This window comes from Pimephales promelas, chromosome 17 (genome assembly GCF_988280905.1).
Source record: "Pimephales promelas chromosome 17, fPimPro1.hap1.1, whole genome shotgun sequence".
NCBI lineage: Eukaryota > Metazoa > Chordata > Actinopteri > Cypriniformes > Leuciscidae > Pimephales > Pimephales promelas.
Genome location: NC_142785.1, coordinates 15,498,879 through 15,523,588, shown reverse-complemented (window position 1 = coordinate 15,523,588; position 24,710 = coordinate 15,498,879). Strand labels below are relative to the sequence as shown.

The following is a 24,710-nucleotide window of genomic DNA, read 5'->3' as shown; positions in this document are numbered from 1 at the left end:
TCTGACGTTGGTTCAACGTTAATTCGATGAGCAAAATCAACGTTGTTTCAATGTCATGAGAGACGTCGTTTCCACGTTGATTCAATGTCAGTTTGCTGTCTGGGAAGGCTGAGCTAAACAAGGTAATCACACACAGCTGAACATAATCACACAAAATGAGTCAGGCAATGCTACTGGGAAATGGAGTTCATGAAGAGGTAGCAAAGGAGATGGAAGGAGTGCACAAGGGGCAATCATGGACACTCCAGCGTGCAGATCGTTTAACCTTTCTTTGTGGTTGCTAAAGGGATTGTGAGAGATTGCTATGTAGTTGTTAAAGCCTAGTTCACACTACATGATTTTAAGCCTGATTTAAGCCTGATTTGCAAATCGTTGAGCTCACTGACAGGTCAGGGTTTTTTCGCGGGGGATTAGCGGGAGATGAACGCTCGCCAATATGTTAGTATGAAAGAGCAAACAACGCATCATAGATGCTCACAGACGCATTGCCGAGCCCAGAAAAATACCTAGCATGCTAGATATCCAGAGCTGTTGCACGACTCAATCTCAGTGATGTCATGAGCTACAGCCAATCAGAGCAAGGCATGGGTCGAGGTCACCGGGTAAATCTTATATTGCTTTTTTTGCATTTTTTCTCAGAGCAAATCATTGCGCAAACAGTTTGCAGCACTGTTTTCTGTCTGACATCCATATTCGCGTGTTGTGTTCTGCGTCTTCTTCACTGGGTATGGCGTGCATGCTGTTTCGTGTCATTTGCGGTTCGTTTTATCGCTCGATTTTTCGTGACAAAACATGGTTTGTAGACAAGATAGAATCATTGGGTGGCAGAGTTGTTGTCAACTCGTTTAGTGTGTTAAATCCTGTTGTGGATCAATCATGTTGTGTTGTGTGGTGTGAACAGCTCAACAACTTCAACACTCAAGCAAGTCATGTAGTGTGAACCGCACAGTTCAGGCCGACGTTTTAAAATCACGTAGTGTGAACTTGGCTTTACGTGTTTATACTGCGTTCATGGGCTATCGAAAATACTAGCCACTTCAGAAGTCATGATTTCGAGCTCCTCACTGTATTTAAGTGCTTTAGGGGCTGTTTACACAACACCATTTTCAACTAAAAACTTTTTATGTGTTTTGGCCATTCGTTTGGCCAACAGCCTTGCGGGTGCCTGAAAATGCAAAGTTTTGGAAACGTGTTTTCAAAATTTGTGGAAAGCAGTTGTGGAAAAAAAAAACACTATTTTGAATATTTTCAGAAATGTTGGTCTCAAACTAAAAAATGAGAACATAAAAAAAAAAAAACGTACAAAAAAAATTTAAGTCCCCAATTTCCCCAACTCAATTTTTCCTTGAAAAAATTCTTCTTGCCTTATAGCTTGAATGTAACTCTACACCCTTGCTTCATTTAGTAAATACGGTTCTATGAATATGCAAATTAGCCCCGCCTCTACTCACTCACAGCAGCTCAGAGATTTTCTCATTGGCGATCACACGTTGACGTGATTGGTTAGTTTGTGACGTTAGAAACACCTGCGATTTCTTTGGTTCACTGAAGTTTTAAAGAGAAAATACTCTGCAATGGTGTTGACTTATGAATTTGCACATTGGTTGTCTCAAAGAAAATTAAAAACACAATATGGACATATAAACCACATTAAAAGCTTGATTTCCTCCACAGGGCCAATTTAATAAATATTGATCTTTTACGAACCAAACCAGTCATCTATGCACAGTGAGAAAAAATAAAAAGAGTCATATAAAATATGGAAACATACAAAATGTTTGCACCAATAATACTTTCTCTTCCTTGGGGAAACATCCACACTTGCTTAAGTGGTACTATTTAACGTTTTTATTGAATGAATTTATGAACAGTTATTTGGCAGTAATGTTGATTGATGCTCCATAGTCAGGTTGTGACTCTCCTGCTCCGAGTTGTAATTATGCCATTTACAAAAGGCTAAATAGATTAAGGACTTTGTTCCCGGCTTGTATTGTCAAGTTCAATATGCCATATGAATGGTCGCATTACCCTGTTTACGGTATTTGTACAGAAATGATCTGGTCAGAAGGGAACTTCACTGAATAATCCAATCACCAATAATTCAATTCATTGAACAATCTATTTATGGAGAGAATCAACATCGGAGTGAAGAAGTAGCCCTGCGGCGTGACTTGGTTTTCAGCTATTTTAGGCTTGTCTGACCTTTGCCAGTAGTTTTGTCAGAGTACTTCTATGATGATACTTTTTTTTTTTTTCAATTTGTGGAAAATGTTTTTTGTAATCCAGTTTGGGATAATTTGAAAATACAGACATAAAGGTCACTGATTCATCTCGATCACATGTCTACACTCCAGTCTAGACAGGTTTAGTTGAACGCACATTACAATGATCTTGAGCCATGCTGGTTGTTTGGGTTTTGCCTTATCACTACACTGCTGGTTAAATGTGTGGACTGTGTGGATGAGATGCCTGCTTTGCATAACAATTCAATTCATTTCCATCCTGCCCCCTATCCACCACTGCCATGAAAAACAGGTTGTTTTGCTCCAAACTCATGCCATTGGACGTCAATACAGTACCTTGAAAAATAGATTTGAAAATGAGTCGTGAAACCATTTTAAATGTTTGAGTAACAATATAGAAAAAAAATTATCTTTCTCCCATGACAACTCTTAGAGTGTTTGGCATGGTAATGGATATGACCAGTGGTTAGTGGCTAGTGATTTTCCAAAGTTACTAGCCATTCAGCATTTTTACTGGCCACAATTTTGACATCAATGCCATAGGGAAAAACTGCCATCTAGTCATCATTTTTAATATTATCTCATAATATTGGCAGAAGGTATAGGCTGCTGTCACTTACTGTTTGATATAACCAATATACTTTGCTTTATGTGCGTGCATTTTGGTCATGAGCACAAAATCTGTGGGAATGAGTAAAATTATACGCAATATGCATAATCCCACGCCAAAAAAAGTAGAGGGATACAGGTTTGTGTGCTGTCAGACAGAAGAGAGAGCGAGAACTCGCAGCTGGTATTGTGTATCCTGCGGAAGCTTTTCAGATATTTTAGTATCAATTTGTATAGAAAAATCTATATTTTTGACAACACTACATTGTTTCATGACAGAACTTTTATTCTTGACAATCCTTTAACCTACTGACACTCTGAACTAGTTACTAAACATGATCAGTGATCAGATTTACATTGGGTCTGTAAGTCACCAAGTTGTGTGAAGCTAAGCGTGTTGCATTGGGCAGAGGTGTCTGTTCTTAATGTCAATCTTACAGTTCACTAAACACCCCTGCTCTCAGATTAGCCTAGCATGGCATGCCCTAATTCCTCTCAGCATTACTGAGACTAACTTTTTTTTTTCACAGACTGCTGTGGTTGTTGGCAAAATATAAAGGCAAAGACTTAATTTTTGTCCATACAATGAAAGTCAATGAGGTCCTGTATTGTTTGGATTTAAGCATTCTCTAAATGATATGCTGATATGAGTAGTGAACCAACCATTTAATACTGCTATTGTATGCTGTCGGAAATTACCTACTTCCCACTTCTAAAGTTGTAATTACGAGTTCAAGGGCTTTGTTGTCAGAGAGAACTATGGAGGACACCAGGTTCATTCTTCCCTATTTTATGAGGCAATCTTACTCAAGCCAATATGTATAGATTAAAGAAGATATTTAGTCAATATCCAATTGTGAATAGATTTTGCATCTGTTGGTTGGCAGCATAAACATTACCGTGCTGTAGTAGGCCTATAGACCTTATGTAGTCCCGCCCCTTTTCAGCATTGCGCTCGTTGTCTTTTGACTTCCGGTCTGTATTTCCACAGCGATCTTGCATAGCTATGAATGAACTGCTCGTAAAAAAAATTCCAGTTCGACATTTGTTAAGACATCTGCCTTAGAATGCTTATGATAAACATTACAATGCTCATGATAACTTTTGTTAACTCTACAATAAGTAAATCCACTTCACCAGCTAATTACTCCTCGACAGCGATGCCATAGAAATATACAGAATCGGAAGTTCAAAGACAATATTCTAAAGATGACGGCGCCCACGTTTCTCTGGTGCATAAGGTCTATACATTCATCACGCCATAGTCAGAATTTCAATGAAATAAATGCTGTTTTCTCTGTGTAAAATACAATATATGGTTATTTATACGTATATGCAAATTTACATGACTGGAAGAGCAAGAGAAAGCTATGTAGATGTGGGAAAAACATAAAATGTATCATTCACTACTGCAGCAATTGTTCTTTCCTCTGCCATGTTTAAAGTTCATGTCCAGCTCAACTTGGAAACTTGTGTACAGTATCAGAATTATCTCTGAGTTTCCCAGTCATAAATGTATCTTTAGAGGGCATTCGTGTCCAGTTTCCTACTAGTAAACTTCTGGCAATTTCAAAGGCAGAATTGGTTGTGCTCTATCAAAAATAGAAAACAACATCATATATGAAGTGGATTTATACTTTGTCACTCAGATGCTCTTTTTTGTTAATGCATCGGGCATTTGGGTTGGTCCTCTCTCGAGGGAACTCAATCTGCGTCAAATGGGGGAATGCCCCTCAGTGTAGCGCCTCTGAAGTATGAATGAAACTAGGCCAATCTCTGATTGGTGTTGCGTCATGACGTAATGTGTGACGGCACAAAGGCGGAAGCTATATAACGACCGGCACACATGAAATGTCAGCTTTTTGTTCTTTAGCAAGCGCTCTGTGTCAAGCTGTCTGTCATATTTGGTGTTGTTTGTCCCATAAGAATTGTCTTGAATTATTGCCATATGGAATCTAGTGGCTCGGATCTCGCATTTGCCGAGGCAGCGTGTAGATTACGAGTCTACTCAGCAATAAAGATTCTGTGACTGGGATCTCGCGTTTGCCGAGGCAGCGCATAGATTTGAGGTCTGCATTACAATAAAGAATAGTGGCTCGGATCTCGCATTTGCAGAGGCAGCGTGTAGATTACGAGTTTAAGTTTGCAATAAAGATTCTTTGACTGGGATCTTGCGTTTGCCGAGACAGCACGTAGATTTAAGATCTGCATTACAATAAAGAATCGATAGTGGCTCGGATCTCGCGTTGTCGAGGCAGTGCGTAGCTTCGGTCTACTCTGCAATAAAGATTCTGTGTGGGTGCGAGGCATGCACAGTCAGCTCCTGAGGGCTGTGTTCATTGAGAAATATCTTGACGCACACACAGCTGTGCATTCTGGTGTTTCAGCCTCGTGCCCATTGACTTTCTTCTCGAGAGATGAAAGACAAATATATTGTGAATGACTCGAATTTCGCCGTTGCCGAGGCAGCGTGTAGATTATGAGTCTAAAATAATAAGGACAGATAATCTAAAAAAAAAAAGAAAAAGAAAAAAGGGAAATAATACTGTTTTGTGAAAGGCATTCACAGTCAGCTCCTGAGGGTGCTGACAGTGTTCATTGAGAAATATCTCGACGCGTAGGCCTACAAATTAAATCATGCGCTGTCGGATATTTAAGCCTCACACCTGTTGACTTTCTTCTCAAGGGATGAAGCCAGATATATTGTTACGGCTCGAATCTCACATTTGCCGAGGCAGCGTGTAGATTACGAGACTGTAATAATATTAAAACAGTATTGTTTGATGGAAGAGTACCGCTTCTAGAGCCCCTCCACAAGGAGCTTGGGGACATAGATGGCACTCTCAGGCGAAGCCTCAGCCTAGACGGGGCAACCTGATGGTAGTCCTGCATGCTATAAAGGCTTCCTCAAAGTGGTCCTAGCCAGCCTAGGTTCTCTGCGGGCGGCCCCACTCGGGACGCATCGGTTTCCAGCGAAAGCAAGCTGCACTGTCTGCCCCCCAAGGGTTTGCGGCCAGGCAGCAATGGCTTCCGCCCATCAAGAATCATTTTCAGTGGAGCGACTGAGGTCGTCCCTTTCGTGGAGCCCGCAGGAAATTGATGTTGCTCTCCCACCGTTAAACACATTTTGGGACGCATCGGTTTCCAACGAATGCAGGCTGCACTGTCCACTCCACAGGCTTGCGGCCAGGCAGCAATTGCGCCCGCCCATCGAGAATCGTTTGCGGTCCAGAATGAGTACAGGCTGCAGTTCGGTTTCCACCCACCCAGATACAATGGGGTGATCTGGACTGTAGTCGACCCAGTGCAGGGTCGGGTATTGGAACAGGATGTAAACTCCTTCTAGAAAAAGAGGCTATAGAACATATTCCTCCACTAGACAGGGAGTCCGGGCTCTACAGCTACTACTTCATAGTTCCCAAGAAGGATGGGGGGTTTGCTTCTGATAATAGATCTCAGGCACTTTAACTGTTCTCTGAGGAGATTCAGATTCAAGATGCTCGCTGTACCAAGAATCGTGAACCAAATTTAATCAGAGGATTGGTTTATCACGATAGATCTGAAGGATGCTTACTTTCATATATCCATCCTTCCATCTCACAGGAAGTTCCTGAGGTTTGCTTTTGGGGGCGAAGCGTACCAAAATCGGGTTCTTCCGTTCGGCCTAGCGCTCTCACCCTGCACATTTACCAAATGTTTGGATGCAGCACTAGCACCCCTGAGACTCGAGGGTATCAGGGTCCTCAATTATATAGACGACTGGTCTTCTGGACCGAGCAGGCGGTTCAGCATCGAGATGTTGTCCTCGCCCACATCCAGAAGTTGGGGTTGAGACTCAACACGAAGAAGAGCGTGTTAACACCAGCCCAGAGAACAACGTTCCTGGGAGTGGTGTGGGATTCGGTCACGATGCAGGCACGGCTGTCTCCTGCGCGAGTCGAGTCCATTCTGGCCAGAGTGGCTGGGATAAAGCTGGGCCAAGCCATCACTATCAAACATTTCCAGAGAGTGTTGGGGCTCATGGCAGCAGCGTCCAACATCATTTCATTTGCCTGCTGCACAGGGCCCTTCAGTGGTGGTTGAAAACAGGGCCCTTCAGTGGTGGTTGATTTTCCACCGAGGGGAAATCCGTTCCGCACGATCAGGGTTATGCGCAGATGTTTTCATTCCCTATCTATGTGTGAGAAAGCTTGGTTTTCTGTCCCAAGGTCCAGTGTTGGGAGAGTCATGTCGCCGGAAAACGTGGCCGAGGCCGCGTCTGTATGCATTTCCCTAGAGGGGGTCTAGAGGGGGTCCGTCACGACGGAATAGCCCCGTTGTGGTCGGCCCGAGTATGGTTCTCAGACATTATATTGCTCCTAGACGGCCGTCCGTGGGGGATTTCCCTCAGGAGGGACCTGCTGACACAGGCGGAGGGCTCAATATTTCACCCTCGGCCAGAGTTATGGAAACTGTGGGTCTGGCCCCTGAGGGGGCACAGTACCTAGAGGCCGGCCTATCAGCTGGAGTAGTGGAGACCATACTCAGCTCTAGAGCTCCCTCCACGAGGAAACTGTGTGGAATGAAGTGGAATGTCCTCGGGTTACGACTGTAACCCTTGTTCCCTGAGAAGGGAACGAGAACTGCGTCTCTTGGCCACGCCTTCCCCTGCCTGGGAGCACTTGCTTCATCACGGAAGCTGACATCTCATGTGTGCCGGGTCCTTATATAGCTTCCGCCTATGTGCCGTTACACATTACGTCATGACGCAACACCAATTAGAGATTGGCCTAGTTTCATTCATACTTCAGAGGCGCTACACTGAGGGGCATTCCCCCAAAGATTCATTTGATGCAGTTCTCGTTCCCTTCTCAGGGAACAAGAGTTACAGTCGTAACCCGAGGACGTTTTTGATGAACCAGATATGAAGGGAGTGTTCAGGAAACCTGTGAGAAAACAGTCATTAGTATGGCCGTTTTCGTACCTAAAAGTCCGCACCAAGGTTCGAATCAAAGTTCATGTTTTGATACATTTTATACATTCGGTTAGCCTGACAAGCCAGACCCACATTAAGATGTTGGGTCTGGGAACACACCATTGACATTGCACCATTCACTTTCTCTCTCTCTCTCTCTGTCTCTCTCTCTCTCTCTCTCTATCTCTCTATCTCTCTCTCTACACACACACACTGTCTGCATAGCTGTGATGCCCATATCTGTGATTGTCTCCTGCTCTGGGAGTGTCAGTGGAATCGCAGATAAAGCTGGTAGTGAGTGAGAGTCATGGCCTCTGTCTTTTTCAACGCATGAGATCAGACACTTACAGCTGTTGATCCAAACTCTGTTTTTTAATGTTACTGATGTACCATAGTGATAGTATTAGATAGCAATACCAAGGTACTGATTATACCATGAAGTGTCATGGTATTTACACATACTCCAAAGTACCTCAAAGAATACCATGGTTGAAAATCATGATACTTTGGTATTTTTTGTTAGCGATGTGGACTTAAAGCAGACTTATTAAAATATTGCTCACTTATAGTTTGATTCTTTCCAATAAAAACAGTAAGAAATTACTCAAATTAAGAGGTTTACATGCTTGTTTTACCACAATTCATTTTTACCTTTCACACAATTTCAGTATCATTTCAATAATATTAAATGTGGGGTAGGTAGAAATTTTCTAAAAAACGTTTTTCCCAAATTTGTTTAAACTGTCTATGTATACCAATACATAATTAAAATGTAAGTACTCTGAAAAATAAAGTATACAAATCGAGTGTCTGTAGTCCTCTCAGTGCTGCAATAAACACAGCTCATTATTTCCAACCGGAACGAAAGACATGATTGGCTGGGTGACTGTCACTCTCCCTCGCTACCATGGCTACCAGCACTGCTTTTTACAAAAACAAAAGCGTTTTACATATAAGCTTCAGTAAATCGAGGAAAAGGGGTTTCCCTGCACATTCACTATATAAAATTCACTGGAGGAAAAAGTTCACGTGGCCGTCGTCAGATTTGGAAGTCACTCAAAAGGCTCTTTCACGGTGGCTTCTGTCGACTTTAGTGAGGCAGGGTGGTTTATGGGAGGAGTAGTTCCTTTGCTCGGAAATGAAAATATGTACACAGGCTTGTTGATGTTTTTTTTTTTGATTTTCTCCTCGTTTTTTCTCTCGAAATGATATGTTGAATGAGTTCAACCGTTGCTGGTTATCCTCAGACATGCTCTAAAACACTTTAGATATAAATTTTACAAAATGTCAATGGGAGAAATGAATGGGAAATTTACTTTCGGCACCAACGCTCTCTCAGGCTGTGGGCGGAACTGTGATGGTCTATACACTTGGACATTCTCTGCTTCCACTTCCATTGAAATGCATGGCAGTTAGTCAGTTTTCGTTAGTTTTTTCTTGTTATTTTAAGTTCAAAATGGTCAAACGCTGTGCATGGGGTACATGCAACTCCGAAACTATGTTCCCGAGAGCCTGGGCGACGGTGTGTATTTTTTTTTTTCCACTTTCCCAAGCCTCATCTCAACCGAGATAGGTGTCTGCTCTGGATTAAGTTATGCGGTAGACCACAACACCAACTAAACTTGGATAAATTAAACAAGAATGTCTATGATGACACTTATGACAGACCAAACTGTCATAAGTGATAAAAGATCAAATCTTTTCAAATCTTTCTCATGCCCCTAAAAAATAAAATAAAAACTATGTATCTTGTGAGACAAGTTGCCTTAGTGTGCTTTATGCTAACTCATTATTCATTAGAAAGCACACAACTAAATCATATGTTGTCATATGTATGAATTTCATCCGCTGGTTCGACAGAAACAGGAACATATCAGATTGTCCATTGCCTTTTTAGTTTGGTTATTCTAGTTTCCTGACTTGAATGTGTAACGTAATAGCAAAGTAAGAGCCTACCAGGTGCGTCTGAAGGCTGCATTAGTCTTATTCTCATGAGAACAGTAGTGTATAAGTGTAAAAGTGTACATCACTGTAGCACTAGAGAAAAGTGTGAGGCAATATTGTATCATAGGTGGTTTTATAGACAGGTGACTGCAATATAAGTGTGTTTGACTTGAAGAGGCGCTGCACAGACCGATCGTGTATGACATCAAAGTATGCTCGAATCGCTTTACTTCGATGTTATACACCGATTGGTCTTGTTGTGGAAAAATTATCTGTTGTTCGAAAAGATAGGAGGAAGAAGACAAGTGGAAACCTCTTAAAAGTCAAAGTATCAAAAGTTTATTTTCTTGCAAGAAAACAGTTCCGAAATTGGCATTCAACATACAGAACAATGTCTACATGTGAAGGCGAAGGTTAGTCCTTCTCGCCATCCTTATATACCTAAAAACCCAGGAAACCATCCTATGCACGCTATGTCTGGTTTGCAGCAGATTGTCCCCTATGCCGTCTAGAAAGGAAACCTGTTGATGCTGCTTTTAACTATTCTTGTTAACCATATATTCAATTTAGACCGCACAATGGCGTTTGTGTTAAAGTTTCCTGTGTTTAAGTACAGCTCGACTTCACACCCAAACTTATCTCTTGTTTGCAACTACTGTTCGATCTCACACTTTTCTGCTTTATCTTTTGTTTGATCAAAACCTGCACACATACAATTCACACTTGAAATACAATGAGCTATTAAAATGTTTCCAAGCTGATTGGTCCTTTGTTAAACGCAGAACAATATGTTCTCAAACGAAGCTTACATTATGCATTTCTAAAAGTTTGGTTATATCTTAAGCTTACTCTAACTTATGCATTTCTACCAGCTTGTTACTGTATATCTTTAATAATGCCCTTTTGATTATATGAACATCTTCCTTTTAAATGCTTATGAGTACATGTTAGATGATCTGAATATTTTCCTTTAAATGCTTATGAGTACATCTTTAAAAGTTACACACACCCAACATATCTAATGGAATAAAAGAAAACATATAAAAGAAAAGAAAAGAAAAGAAACATAAATGTAAATGTAAAAATTAGCCATTACAGTCTGGACAGCACTGCTTTAAGTTGAACACACCTAATGGCTCCTAGACTCGCCATGTGACTTTGTGATCTTTTGTGACTTATATAACGGCTCCTTGATTTGTTTTTGTTTTTCAGACAGAAATGTTTCTGGAATTTTAATTCCAGCTGTTCAATTGTTCTTTATCTGACAAAACAATTGTACAATTTACAGTGTTACTGCATACCAATAGCTTTATGTTAAAAATGCCACCTAGGTTCAACCAAACATGACTGTGGTGGCATTCCTATATTTCACGACACTTTAAAAGCGCAATGTCTAGTGAGTTGAGCTAAAATCCCATTAAAAAGCACTGAAACAAATGAACATTAATCTGGCCATGTTTTATTAAGCTGATGGTATACGTATTGCGGCAGTTCAAAAATGCAATGCCCATTTAGAGGAGCTAAAAGGCTAATGCCTGTTTGAAAATAATATACCACCCACACACAAAACCCTTTGAGTTAACAAAAGTAAACATGACATGAGAATGCATTTTCTGAAGCAACAATGCCATTTTAGCTTGCTTCTTGCTTCTTTAAGTGCAATGGTGTATCATGTGAGCTACCGAGAAAGTTTACTCCTACATCAGAAAAGCAATGCATTTGGAGGTTATATGATGCAAAGATCAAAATGTACTAGATTACAAATCGTGCACTATGGTAAAAGTGTTACTGTGCAAGGAACCGTGCAAAAAAACGTATTTATTAATCGATAATCTGCCCCTGTAATCATAATTTGTGTGAAAAGGAATACAAGGTGTTTTGGTGTTTTAATGCCACTAGTGTTCATTTAAGCTGGAATGTGCAGTGAATTGTATGTTTAGGTGTGTTTTTGGAGCTTTTCTGCTGTTGTTTCAGTTATGTTCTGTAAGTGTTCCTCCCTCTCCTCTGCGGTTTGCTCAGTGTAAACACTGTAAGCAGCAGGGTATCGGTACTAGTATGAGACAGGTACTCTAATTTTGGGGAGGAGAGTCATTCCTGCAAAAACCACTGGCAAATATTAGTCATGGCTGATTGTTGGTTTGTTTCAGCACTCTCACCTGTGAACAATTCCTGTAATGCCATTTTACTGAGGGGTTCTTGTCTGAACATGATTAAACTGCACTCAGCAGCTTTAGCTGCCATTTATGGTGCCAATAGTCTCAGTCAGGAGTCCACTAGAAAGTCACCCTACAGTCTTGCTTTTCTAAAATAAGGAAGGATTTTAGATAGTAGACACTGCACCTCAGTTTGTCTAAGAAAAGCAGACACACCAGTTTATCCTCTATTATCAGTAAGGCATGGGCTAGTTTTTCAACTCTACATGTCCAAACTGTTCTAGCTAAGATCACTGCAGTGACACCTGGTGATAGTGAGTGTCCTCAGGGCTCAGAAACAGTTCCCCTGTCTCTCATGACATCATTCACATGTACTCTCTCAGAGCAGAAGCGGAATTCTTCGCTCTAAGGGCAAATAGGTTGCGGTTGTCTGCACAGAAGTTGAAAGTTAACATTGAAACGATTTAAAAACAAATTTGTTCTTAATAAAAAGCTTTATACATAATGAAATGAAAAATACATTTCAAATCATGTTCAGCAAAATATGAACTCCATTCATATCAGTAGCCTACTAGTGAGTGGGACGCCTTATGGAGGCAGACATGTGGAGATCACATGAGCTGTGAAGCTACTCATTTTATATTCCACGTTAGAACAAAGTTTGTATCCATGTATATTTATATCACACGTTAGAACAGAACATAGTTTGAATGTTATGATAAAATGTACAGAAATTGAAAACTGAGACTTTAGCTGCATCCCAATTTGCATACCATCCTAAATACTATAAACTATTAAATACTATTAAACCGTCCTAAATAATATTAAAATTAATATGTTCCAAATCGTAGTATGTTGAAATGAATTCCAAATTTTTTTCAGGTTAGAATCCGAAGTGCAGATCCGTGCACGCGCTAACGGGCTAATATATCCCACAACCCATTGCGTGTTGGAAAAAGATTTGATTAGTTTGAACTACAAACATATTTTACCTTTCTTTTTCTTATGTTTATTTAGAGTACATGTAACCTTTTGTTGTGTTTACTCATTCAATAGAAAAACCAGATATGTTTGGTGGTCAACCTTTATAAGCATCATTATGCAAACACATGAGGAGTGTCTTCGCATGAAATAAACACGACTGGCAGATCAACGGGCTACTACATTTCTCTCCAAACCTGTTGAAAATAAAATTGAATTGAACATGGAGGATTTTTAACTGTGACAAGATGATTGAGAGGGCATTTTTTACAGTGACAGGATGAGCGACAGAGCTGACCGTTAAAGGCAATCATGATGAAGTGGTATGTCACTCCCAAAGCTTGCCTAACACACTAAAAATTATTAACTTCTTCACAAAAAAGTACATACTTTTAGGGCTCAGTATGAGTAGGCGAATTATGACACAGCATTAAGTTTTGCTTCTTAAAGTAACAAAACACAAAACTTATTGTGATTATTGGATGGAAGGTAGGCTATATAATGTTTAGTTTGTAAGCTTTGTTCACGCATCAACTTGAAACAGCACAGACTGATCTTGGGATTTACTTTAGGAAATGATATCAAATTATTGTCAACAAGAGGTTGTCAATTCAGCCTTACTATTTTTACATCTTACAATTTTGAAAAAAAAAAAAAATCTAAAGAACATAAACATTTTTTACTTGGTGTTGTTGGTGGTTGCCAGGGTATTACTATGATATTGCTACTTTTGAAAAATATTATTTTCACTTTTTACTTTTACTGCTCCACCCTTGTGAAAGCCAAAGCAATGCATAACTGTGAAGCCCAGAGTCATGTGAAAGAGCCTTTAGTAAACACTATTAATAAATTCAGCTTTCTAACATATTTGTGTCATTTGCTTTTTTTGACATCAAAACCGGTGCAGTTTTGTTCTACATGTTATTTGATCGAATGCCATGGTGGCAGGTGTTTGGTTACAGGACGTCTCTGCCACTTTATTGAATCGCTTTATCCTCAAATCATTCTCATAAAGCTTTCAAGAGGGGAGGAATGAAAATAAAAGGCCTTCACTGCGCCTTTCATTTCAGGTTGGGGCTTGTTTGCCTTCTTTAATCCTCCTTTTCTCTGTTGCTTTTCTAGACCATATATCTTTAGAATTTACCCCCTATGGTCATTAGTTTCTGCTGGGTTTTAACAGGACGTTGACACAATTCTGGTTAGATTTGTTCTGAAATAAAATTAGTGTTAGATATTTTTTTTTTTTGTGATGTACTTCTGAGTATAAAGGATTAATGAAAAAGATCAAATGTAGAACGGGAACTTGAGTCGATGCATTGGTTGTTGATTGGGCGTGGCACTCAGCTTGCAGAGGCAGGGTTTAACCGCACCAAACAATTGGGGAAGTCCTGTATTATACATTACGAGAGAGAAGTCTGTCATTTACACTAAGGTCCAGTTATGACAGTTTGATTAAACATTGCAAGGTCAAAAAAAATAATAACTTGCACCGATAAATTCATAAGATCGACACTCACCTAAAGGATTATTAGGAACACCTGTTCAATTTCTCATTAATGCAATTTTCTAATCATCCAATCACATGGCAGTTGCTTCAATGCATTTAGGGGTGTGGTCCTGGTCAAGACAATCTCCTGAACTCCAAACTGAATGTCAGAATGGGAAAGAAAGGTGATTTAAGCGATTTTGAGCGTGGTTTGGTTGTTGGTGGCAGACGGGCCGTCTGAGTATTTCACAATCTGCTCAGTTACTGGGATTTTCACGCACAACCATTTCTAGGGTTTACAAAGAATGGTGTGGAAAAGGGAAAAACATCCAGTATGCGGCAGTATTGTGGGCGAAAATAACTTGTTGCTAGAAGTCAGAGGAGAATGGGCCGACTGATTCAAGCTGATAGAGCAACTTTGCCTGAAAACATACAATACAAGACCCCACCGGGTACCACTCATCTCCACTACAAAAAAGGAAAAAGAGGCTACAATTTGCAAGAGCTCACAAAAGACAGTTGAAGACTGGAAAAATGTTGCCTGGTCTGATGAGTCTCGATTTCTGTTGAGACATTCAGATGGTAGAGTCAGAATTTGGCGTAATCTGAATGAGAACATGGATCCAACATGCCTTGTTACCACTGTGCAGGCTGGTGGTGGTGGTGTAATGGTGTGGGGGATGTTTTCTTGGCACACTTTAGGCCCCTTAGTGCCAAATGGGCATCGTTTAAATGCCACGGCCTACCTTGTTTCTGACCATGTCCATCCCTTTATGGCCACCATGTACCCATCCTCTGATGGCTATTTCCAACAGGATAATGCACCATGTCACAAAGCTCGAATCATTTCAAATTGGTTTCTTGAACATGACAATGAGTTCACTGTACTAAAATGGCCCCCACAGTCATCAGATCTTAACCCAATAGCATCTTTGGGATGTGGTGGAATGGGAGCTTGGTGCCCTGGATGTGCATCCCACAAATCTCCATCAACTGCAAGATGTTATCCTATCAATATGGGCCAACATTTCTAAAGAATGCTTTCAGCACCTTGTTGAATCAATTCCACGTAGAATTAAGGCAGTTCTGAAGGCGAAAGCGGGTCAAACACAGTATTAGTATGGTGTTCCTAATAATCCTTTAGGTGAGTGTAATATGCATTTAGAAAACAGATAGGATGATTTTTTTCATTTCATAAACTCATTTCAAAGCCAGTTCTGTCAGGACCACTATCGTCAAATACGATTGACAATCAGCATACAGTTTGGATAGGAAACCTCACTGTCGTACCATGAGTGCAGCAGGCATAATGTTATGACGCAGCGCCTGAAAATAGTCCCCAGCTTCCAACTTGACTGGGACTAAGTTTGTGTAGTCATTACGCCTGCTGCACTCATGGTACGGCAGTGAAGTTTCTTGATTATTACGCAGGAATAAGAGTATAGTTCCTAGTCATATCGGCCTAGAAATTCGCAACTTTACATTTTCCGTCTGTCTAAGAGCACCATGTAACTACAGAAGAGTCAAGTTTTAAATAGGAAAAATATCGAAATACTTTGGTAATATTTTCGGGAGAAATGCTAATGGTCTTGTGCACTTCAATTATGTATGCTAAGCTATGCTAAAAGTGTTAGAAGTGGAGATCGGCTGAATAGATTCAAAAAAGGTAAAACTCAACAGTTTAACTCTGGGGGAGTTGTAAAATGAGCCTATTTCCAAAAAAAGTGCAGTATTCCTTTAACAGAGCCAACATGAATGTATGCAGATATCATTAGTTCAAGATTTTAAAGTACAACATAATTTGATAGTTTATTCTGATTCAAGGGGAATCAGATTGTCAAATGCTGACTGGGTGAGTGGAGGAGCTGGGGGTGGAGGAGGGTAATTGGCTCCTGAGAAACTCGATCGCTGCTGATAATACTGAAGTAGCTTATATATGTATATAGTGATAGGCGTCTGTAACGGGGTTCGAAGTTCTCGTTCTCGGCCCCGTCCTGCTCGCCACAGCGTCGTATTCCTATAGGTAGACGTGGATCAGCTGAGAGTCAGCTGCGAGCTTGACTAACGTGACCTGCTACAGAACTGAAGCTATGCTTAATTATTACGAAAAAAGCCATTACATGGTTCACAGAGGTATCAATCAATTGGTATGATATCAAGTCTTTCATTCAGCATTTGCTGTTTTTCTGTAGGCTCTTAGTCGGGGCGCCCCAAGAGAAAGCCCAGCCCAATCTCAGCAAATTCAACATTAATGAAACTGGAGCCGTGTATTATTGTCCCGTCACTATTGAACAAGATGACTGCAGGAGGATGGACCTCATCAGTGCACGTAGGTATTCATATTGCTTATCATAAAAAAAATAAAAAAATAATTTGATTTGTAAAAATATATAACATACACTACGGTTTTAAAGTTTGGAGTCAGTAATATTTTTAAACGTGTAAAAGTGTATTTTGCTTACCAAGGCAGCATTATTTCAGCAAAAATACAGTAAAAACAATAATATTGTGAAATATTATAAAACTTTAAAGATGTTTTCAATTTGAATATATTTTAAAATGCAACTTTTTCCTGTGAATTATGTCATACTTATGATGATTTGATGTTCAAGAAACATTCCTTACACTCTAAAAAAAAAATGCTGGGTTGCTTCAACCCAAATTTGGGTCAAATATGGACAAACCTAAATGCTGGGTTAAAAATGTAATTAACAAATGTACAGCTGAAAGTGAAAGTTGAAGTTGGGATAACATTTTTAATTGCATTTTTAACCCAACATTTGGGTTTGTCCATATTCGACCCAAATTTGAGTTGAAACAACCCAGCATTTTTTAGAATGTATCATTATCAATGTTGAAATCGGTTTGTGATGCTTAATATGTTTGTGGAAACCATGATTATTATTTTTTCAGGATTCTTTGATTAATATATTCCAAATAAATAGCATTTATTTGGAATATAAATCTTTTGTAATATTATAAATGTGTCACTGTTCAGTGTGTCACAAGCATGATCAATAATGTGTCCTTGCTGAATAAAATTAGTCATTTCTTAGTGACCCTAAATGTTTGAATGATATAGATATGATGGCATTTTAGCTTTAGATGCCACATATCATTCACAGTGTTATTGTAGCTCAAAGGACATTTTAGGTATTATGTTCACAGATTAGATAATGTGTCTCACATCTGCATATCACTCTAAAAATAATAATCTGGAGGACTCAGACAGCCCTGGCTGTTTCCCAAAATTCCCTGCTCCTGTTTTAGACATAATAGAAAGTTAAAACAAGCCTCAACACAGCAACAATAAAATGTACCAGTCTGAGTGGTGTCTCATTCCATGTTATTCAAAATACCTTTTTTTTATTCTAGTCTGCCTTTCTCTCTCCTCTATTACGTCATGATCGGCTCATGTTACAGGCAGGTATTTAGTTAAGAAATAACTTGATACATTCAGCACATAAAGCACAGGAAGTAACTTGGTCTGCAACTTGAAAGTTAGCCGTTTGGGCAGAAGCCGGGCATTTAAGTAAGATCTAAAAAATGACTTTTTTAGCTTAGTTTTTGTTAGCTTTTTAGCTTTAGTAGTTTCTGTGTTTGGTATGCTTAAAAAATAAAAAAAATAAAAAAATAAATAAACACTGCAACAATCACACTAGCTAATTTTGCTTCAGAAAGTATTAAAGCACACAGCCCCTGATATCTTTTGAATTCATTGGTAATATTACAGTATGGCTATAGCATATTACAAGACTAGCATGTATCTTTTTTTATCACAAATACGTCACAGCTTTCAAATTCCTAAGTTCCTCCGTGTTCTTGCCCTGCAGCTAAAAGGCTAACCGTGAGGCATTCCCCTAGTGAAAAAGTGCATTACTGAATGTGCACTTGTAGAGTACTTCAAATCTTAATAGTATTTAAAATCTGTACTTGCAGATAATATAATACAATAAAATAAAATTAACAAAACCAATTTAAGTGTTCTTCAAGAGATACCCGTGAATTTAAAATACACTTGTAATAATGTCAAACGAAATGTTTCAGTTTAAAATACATTTAAGACTTTTACAATCTTTTGACATATTTAAAGTACACTTATTTTTACTCTAAAGGACATGTAAAGCACCTGTTTAAAGTGTGTTATTTAATATTCATATTTTAAATATACTAAATGATTGTTTATCATTACAAATATATTAAATAGATGACAAGTTTCAATTGAAATGACATTATATTATTTTAGTTTACCATAAATGCTTGTCAATACATTCAGCAGTTACCTTTAAATTAGAAATATAGGTAAATATGAAATGAATTCCTAATTATGCATATCAAAAGCACTCTTGTAACTAATACATTTTAAGTCTCTGAAAAACGTACATTCATTATATTCTTTTAAAGTACATTATTTCTCTAATAATACTCTTTTTAGAAGTGACATTACTTTTCACAAGTGGCTCCATGCGAATGTTATAATTATTTCTGTTTGAGAATCTTTCTCAAGCCAGATACTGAGCACTCTTCAACAAACTCATCCAGATTTTGATGTAATGAAATATTCTTTACAGGCAGACTGAGGGAATAAAATATCTGCTCTCTAATGGAGTTTGTTTCTCCTCTAGCGCAGTCAACGGAGATGGTGGAGGGCATGTGGCTGGGAGTGACCGTGGCCAGTCAAAGGAACGGAGGACGTGTGCTGGTGAGATGCGATTCTTCTTTGGTTCCCTTTCATTTTAGTATAAGACCATTGCTTGTGTGTTGGACCCCTTCTCCGGACGAGTAGGTCAGATGCACTCTGTTCTTCAGTTTAGCTCAAACCCTGCTTTTACAGTGGTATGAATAAGTTTTGGCACCCATGCATGGGGTACTTTCCATAAGATCATCTTTCAATGCAAATCAAACCAGCTATTAGGCTAACTGAAGTAAAACCATGCCAATCTCTAGGTGTGGTGGAAGGTGTGTGATGATGTGGGGATATTTTAATTCCAAAGGCCAAGGGAACTTTATCAGGATGCATATTATCCTGGATCCATGAAATAACTGGCTTTTAAAAATAAAAATCTGCCTGACTCTATGGGAATTTAACATAGGGGTGCCCTGACTTCTGCACCCTGTATTTTAAGGAAAAAACATTTATTTATTTATGATACATTATTCATTCACAAAGAAAATTGGTGTCCTTAAAGGTTGGAGTTTTCCTAATTTTTCTAATTAAGGCATTAAGATCGATATCCAAAAGATGATTTTTTATTCCTCTTTTTAGGCAACTTTAGCATGGGTGCCAAAACGTATTCATACCACTGTATTCACCAGCCTGTTTGAAGACCTGTTTGATTAGCTGGTTCACATTTGAAAATATTCCTGAAGTTGGTGCATCACCTTAGTGGAAAAAGAAAAAGAAATGAATACTTTTATTCAGCGAGGATGCATTTAAGGGACTTGACTTGTTATCTTCTGCTGAAGTCAATGGGGCGCATTAAATGTTTGGTTACCAGCATTCTTCAAAATGTCGTTCTTTTGTGTCAACTTGAGGGTGAGGAAATGATGAGAGAATTTTCATTTTTGAGCGAACTATCCCTTTAAACGTATCAAAAGTGATAGTTAAGGCATTTATACGGTTAACAAAATGTTCTATTTCAATTTTTTTTTGCAAAGAATCCTGAAACAATGGATCATGTGACACTGAAGACTGAAGTAATGATGTTGAAAACGCACCTTTGCGTCACATGAATGAATTACATTTGAAATAGTGTACAATATTGCTGTTTTTCCTGGATTTTTGCTCAAATAAATGCAGCCTTGCTGAGCGTAAGACACTTTAAAAATAATATTTTAAATAATAGCAGTTGAGGTATAAAAAAAGCAGATATTCAGATATCCGATCAGAATTCCTCATATTCATCTCATCTTTATGTTGGCAGGCATGTGGCCATCGCTATGTGAAGAAACTGCTGGGCGCAGAAGAACAGCAGCGTATGGTGGGCAAATGTTACGTGCGGGGAAACGACTTGACCTACGACCCTACTGATTACTGGCAGTCTGACACTTACGAGCTGTGCGACTTCAACTATGACCAGGACTTGGAGGGCATGTGTAACATGGGCATCTCAGGGGGCATGACGGAGAAAGATGTGTACTTTGGGACCCCTGGCAGCTTTGCGTGGCAAGGTGAGTAAAAGAAGAAAAATGGGAAAATCCAGAAATGGATCATGTGGAAAATGTACTGGCTTCTTGAGCATGTGTCAGCTCATGATTATCACAAAAAAAGAGGGTCATATAAAAAATCAAAGTAATTCTTCTGTTTATAGGCACTGTCCACATGAAAAGCAGAGACACCAACTCAGATTTTGCCGGAGATGCCAATGAAAGAAGCTTCGGTAAGCTAGGCGACGACAGGTTCAACATCTACATAGGTATGTACTGGGATTTTTTATTATGAATCACATCTTGATAATGTTGGGAAATAACTAACTAAAAGTAACAGAACTACTAACATTTTTTCAGTAGTGTGCCAGTAGCTCAGTTGTTTTCTAAGTACAATTGTCACAGACCAAACCCTCTATAAAATATGAAAATGGTAAGTCAGATTAATTTTAGTGAATTGGTTTGTATTACCGTTTTTACACAGTAGCTGATATAAAAGGTCTTAAAGTCAATGTAAATGATCTAAGTGCACAACAAATTAGGGATGGGACGGTATGAAAATTTCATATCACGATTATAGTGTCCAAAATTATCTCGATTATCAATACTTTCACGGTTTCCTTAAAATTAGATAGAAAGTGTTCAAAAAGAACTGATGCTCACACTGAAAACATTTCAACAAGTTTCATAAATGAAAATCAACAAACAACAAATAAACAAGCAGCTCTATGCAGTTTTTTTTTTAAGCAAGATTCTATTCTATGGCATTTCCTTCTTTATAATGCCATTCGTCAATAGCAACGCATTATTACACACACAGCGCACATCAATATCACAACGGACACGCGCTCGTTTAATTCAAATACAACTTGCCGGCCGTCTTGCGTCTCCACTTTTTGATTGTTTTGAAAATGACATCAGAGTTGATTTATTGTTTACAGAGTTTGATAAGATTGTTGTGATCATCTTGTCTGGACGATTGTTTTACTAAATGAATTTATAAACGGGTAAGATTTAAAACATTAGCTACAGTAAACTCATTATCAATTCAATATGTCCCCGTAATTATGTGGTAAAAATAAAATCGATGTAATACGTGATGTATCTATACATTACTATCCCTAAAACGTCACTCTTAATAATAATCTTATTTGAAGATGTTCGTTCGTCGGCTCAAAGACACTTGCTGCAAAATTTTCTTTGCGGAAACTTCACTTCTATTTCAAGTGAGTGACAAAATGTTTAAACTCAAAACAACATTTCGTGCTCAATTGTTTCCCAGACCTAGTTTCGGTATTGAGGTCAAAGTTAACTTGCCTTGCGTTCGCTATACAACAGCGGGTGATCGTTACACAAGAAGACGACTCGGCAGATTTTAAGTGTTTCTTTTGGAAAGTGACTTTTTGTTCTGCAGACAGGGTGACTATCCTCGATCAAGTTTCCCTCAGGACTTTAGTAAACGCCTAACTATGACCACACTCCAGATTTGGTCCTCTTAAAAGGCTGAATCTCCCAAGCACGGTCACTGCCTTCTGCCATTCCTTCTCGAATAGTAAACATTGCATGCAGCGCCAGACTGGCCGACAGGAATTCACAGTGAGTTATTAAAATCGCGATAATCAAACACGGTTTTAATGATAATTACATCTTAAACGATAATACTAACCGTCAGTATATTTTATCGTGGTTTATCGCGAAACCGGTTATCGTCCCATCCCTACAACAAATAAAGTGATTGTCTCCTAAAAGAAAGAATAGATTCTGAACTGCCGAAATGAGTCGTCAGCAATTCCACTCTCTCTTCCTGTTACAAACCTACGTAACAATGTGACACAATTGCATAATGCTAGCCTACGGTCTTCATTGGCTGTCTGCAAATCCACATTACATGCATTTGCAAATTGATACGATAAAACCGACACTATTGTAACCTTTAAAATAGCATTTAAATGAAACCATTAAAAAATGTCTTGCTGACTCATATGAATCTCTTTGCCGTTTTCTGCATGGCATTTTAATGCATGACACTGAATGTTTATATATATATATATATATATAGCAAATGTTATTAAAGAATAATCTTACAATAATGTATCAGTAATGTTTATGCATTAATTTTGTTTGTACTGCTAGTGTTCAGTGTTATTTAAATTATTGATCACATATTGAATTAAGCATAAAGTGTTAATTGGTCAACAATATCAGTAATATTTATCAAATTTGATAGTGTTTTTGTAAGTATTTAGTGTTATTTAATCAATCCTCTTCTAATAATTTGATCAATTCTGTTTATATTTTAAGTATGTGACAAATTCACATACTTTAATGGTGTCTCTAATCGTTTCGTTTCAGATATATACATACATTTTTATAAGCATAACTTTTTCCTTCTTTCTCAAAAAAGTCTCTTGACTCTAAATGAACTTAGTAGCTTGACAGGCTACAGTTGGTCACACAGTTTGAGAACACTCATCTCTCTCCTCAGGTTACTCTGTGCTGGAGGACATGAAGTTACTGGATCGCTCGGAGTACACTGTTGTGACGGGGGCTCCCAGAGACAATTTCAAGGGTTCAGTGATGCTGGCAGAAAAACAAGATATGGTTCTGAACCCACTGATGGCGATCCCAGGAGAACAAATAGGGTCATACTTTGGCAGCTGCTTGGCGGTAACAGACCTCAACAATGACGAGTAGGTCAATCACAGTAGCCTATTGTTTCTGTAAATGGCTAATCCATTAAAAGTCTTTTTTATTATAATACCTTAGTATTTGATTTTATATCACATCAAATCAAGTATACATATTTAAAAAATAACACATTTTGTCCGTATAAATTGAAATTCAATAGGATCCAATTCATCACTGTATGAAGAAGCACTAGCCACACAGGTTTATTGGTGAAATTTGGCAATATCGCCGTCTGCATATCAAGTAATCTGTTATCATCGCAGGGATTGATCCGTACGACGCTTCACTACATTTAAAAGTCAATTGAAAGGAAGTAGACCAAATCATGTCTAACATTCCCCATGCGTGCTTGCAAAGATCCCATTGACCTTTATTACTTAAGCATGTCAGATACACGGCTGAATGCATTTATTTGGCAGCGTTCTCATTCTTTACTAAAGCTTCTGTGCAAATAAACATGAGTCATTCAGACATAACATTTGTGTGGTTTCATGCTGTTGAAGCTGGAACGACCTGATCGTCGGAGCACCGTTCTACTTTGACCGCTACAAGGAGGAGGGAGGAGCGGTTTACATCTTCATGAACGAGAACGGTTCCTTCCAGGAAAGAGCCAACTTGGTTCTGAAGGGGAAAAAAGGTTCAGGGTTTGGATTTGCTGTCGCTGCAGTGGGGGACGTCAATCAGGACGGATTTCAAGGTAGCACTCCTATTATGAATATGCAATTGTTTTAAAACACCATTTTAAAAATATGAATGCTGTCATAAAATGATCATTATTTATAAGCATAATATATGTCACATGAGCATGATCAAAATCATTGGCTATTTTTATTTAGCAAGGACGCATCAAATTGATCAAAAGTGACATTTATAATCTTATGAAAGGTTTCTATTTCAAATACTGTAAATGCTGTTCTTTTTCTGTTCATCAAAGAATCCTGAAAAAAAAAAAAAAAAATCCCCAAAAAAAATGGAGCAGCACAACTGTTCTCAACATTGATAAAAATAAGAAATGTTTCAGCAAATCGGCAAATTAGAATGATTTCTGAAGGATCATGTGACACTGAAGACTGGAGTAAGGATGCTGAAATTTCAGCTTTGCATCACAAATGACATAAAATATATTCAAATTGTATGTAAAAACAGATATTTTAAATCATAATATTTCGCAATTGGTGAACAAATGAGATTTATTTATAACATTTTAAAAATCTTACAAACAAACTTTTGAATGGAAGTGTACACTCACCTAAAGGATTATTAGGAACCAGTGTTCAATTTCTCATTAATGCAATTATCTAATCAACCAATCACATGGCAGTTGCTTCAATGCATTTAGGGGTGTGGTCCTGCTCAAGACAATCTCCTGAACTCCAAACTGAATGTCAGAATGGGAGAGAAATCTGATTTAAGCAATTTTGAGCGTGGCATGGTTGTTGGTGCCAGATGAGCCAGTCTGAGTATTTCACAATCTGCTCAGTTTCTGGGATTTTCACGCACAACCA

At 38.6% G+C, this 24,710-nt stretch overlaps 1 protein-coding gene across 2 annotated transcripts in view; it reads left to right on the top strand.

Moving 5' to 3' along the window:
- The window catches only part of itga3b (integrin, alpha 3b), a 51,648-nt gene that overhangs the window by 13,337 nt on the left and 13,601 nt on the right, over positions 1–24,710 (top strand). For both annotated transcript variants that reach the window (XM_039664754.2, XM_039664755.2), the window contains exons 2-7: positions 16,563–16,699; positions 18,996–19,072; positions 20,295–20,541; positions 20,682–20,786; positions 23,003–23,207; positions 23,709–23,902. In XM_039664754.2, the coding sequence (XP_039520688.2) occupies positions 16,563–16,699; positions 18,996–19,072; positions 20,295–20,541; positions 20,682–20,786; positions 23,003–23,207; positions 23,709–23,902 (965 nt within the window). The remainder of the gene's footprint in view (positions 1–16,562; positions 16,700–18,995; positions 19,073–20,294; positions 20,542–20,681; positions 20,787–23,002; positions 23,208–23,708; positions 23,903–24,710) is intronic.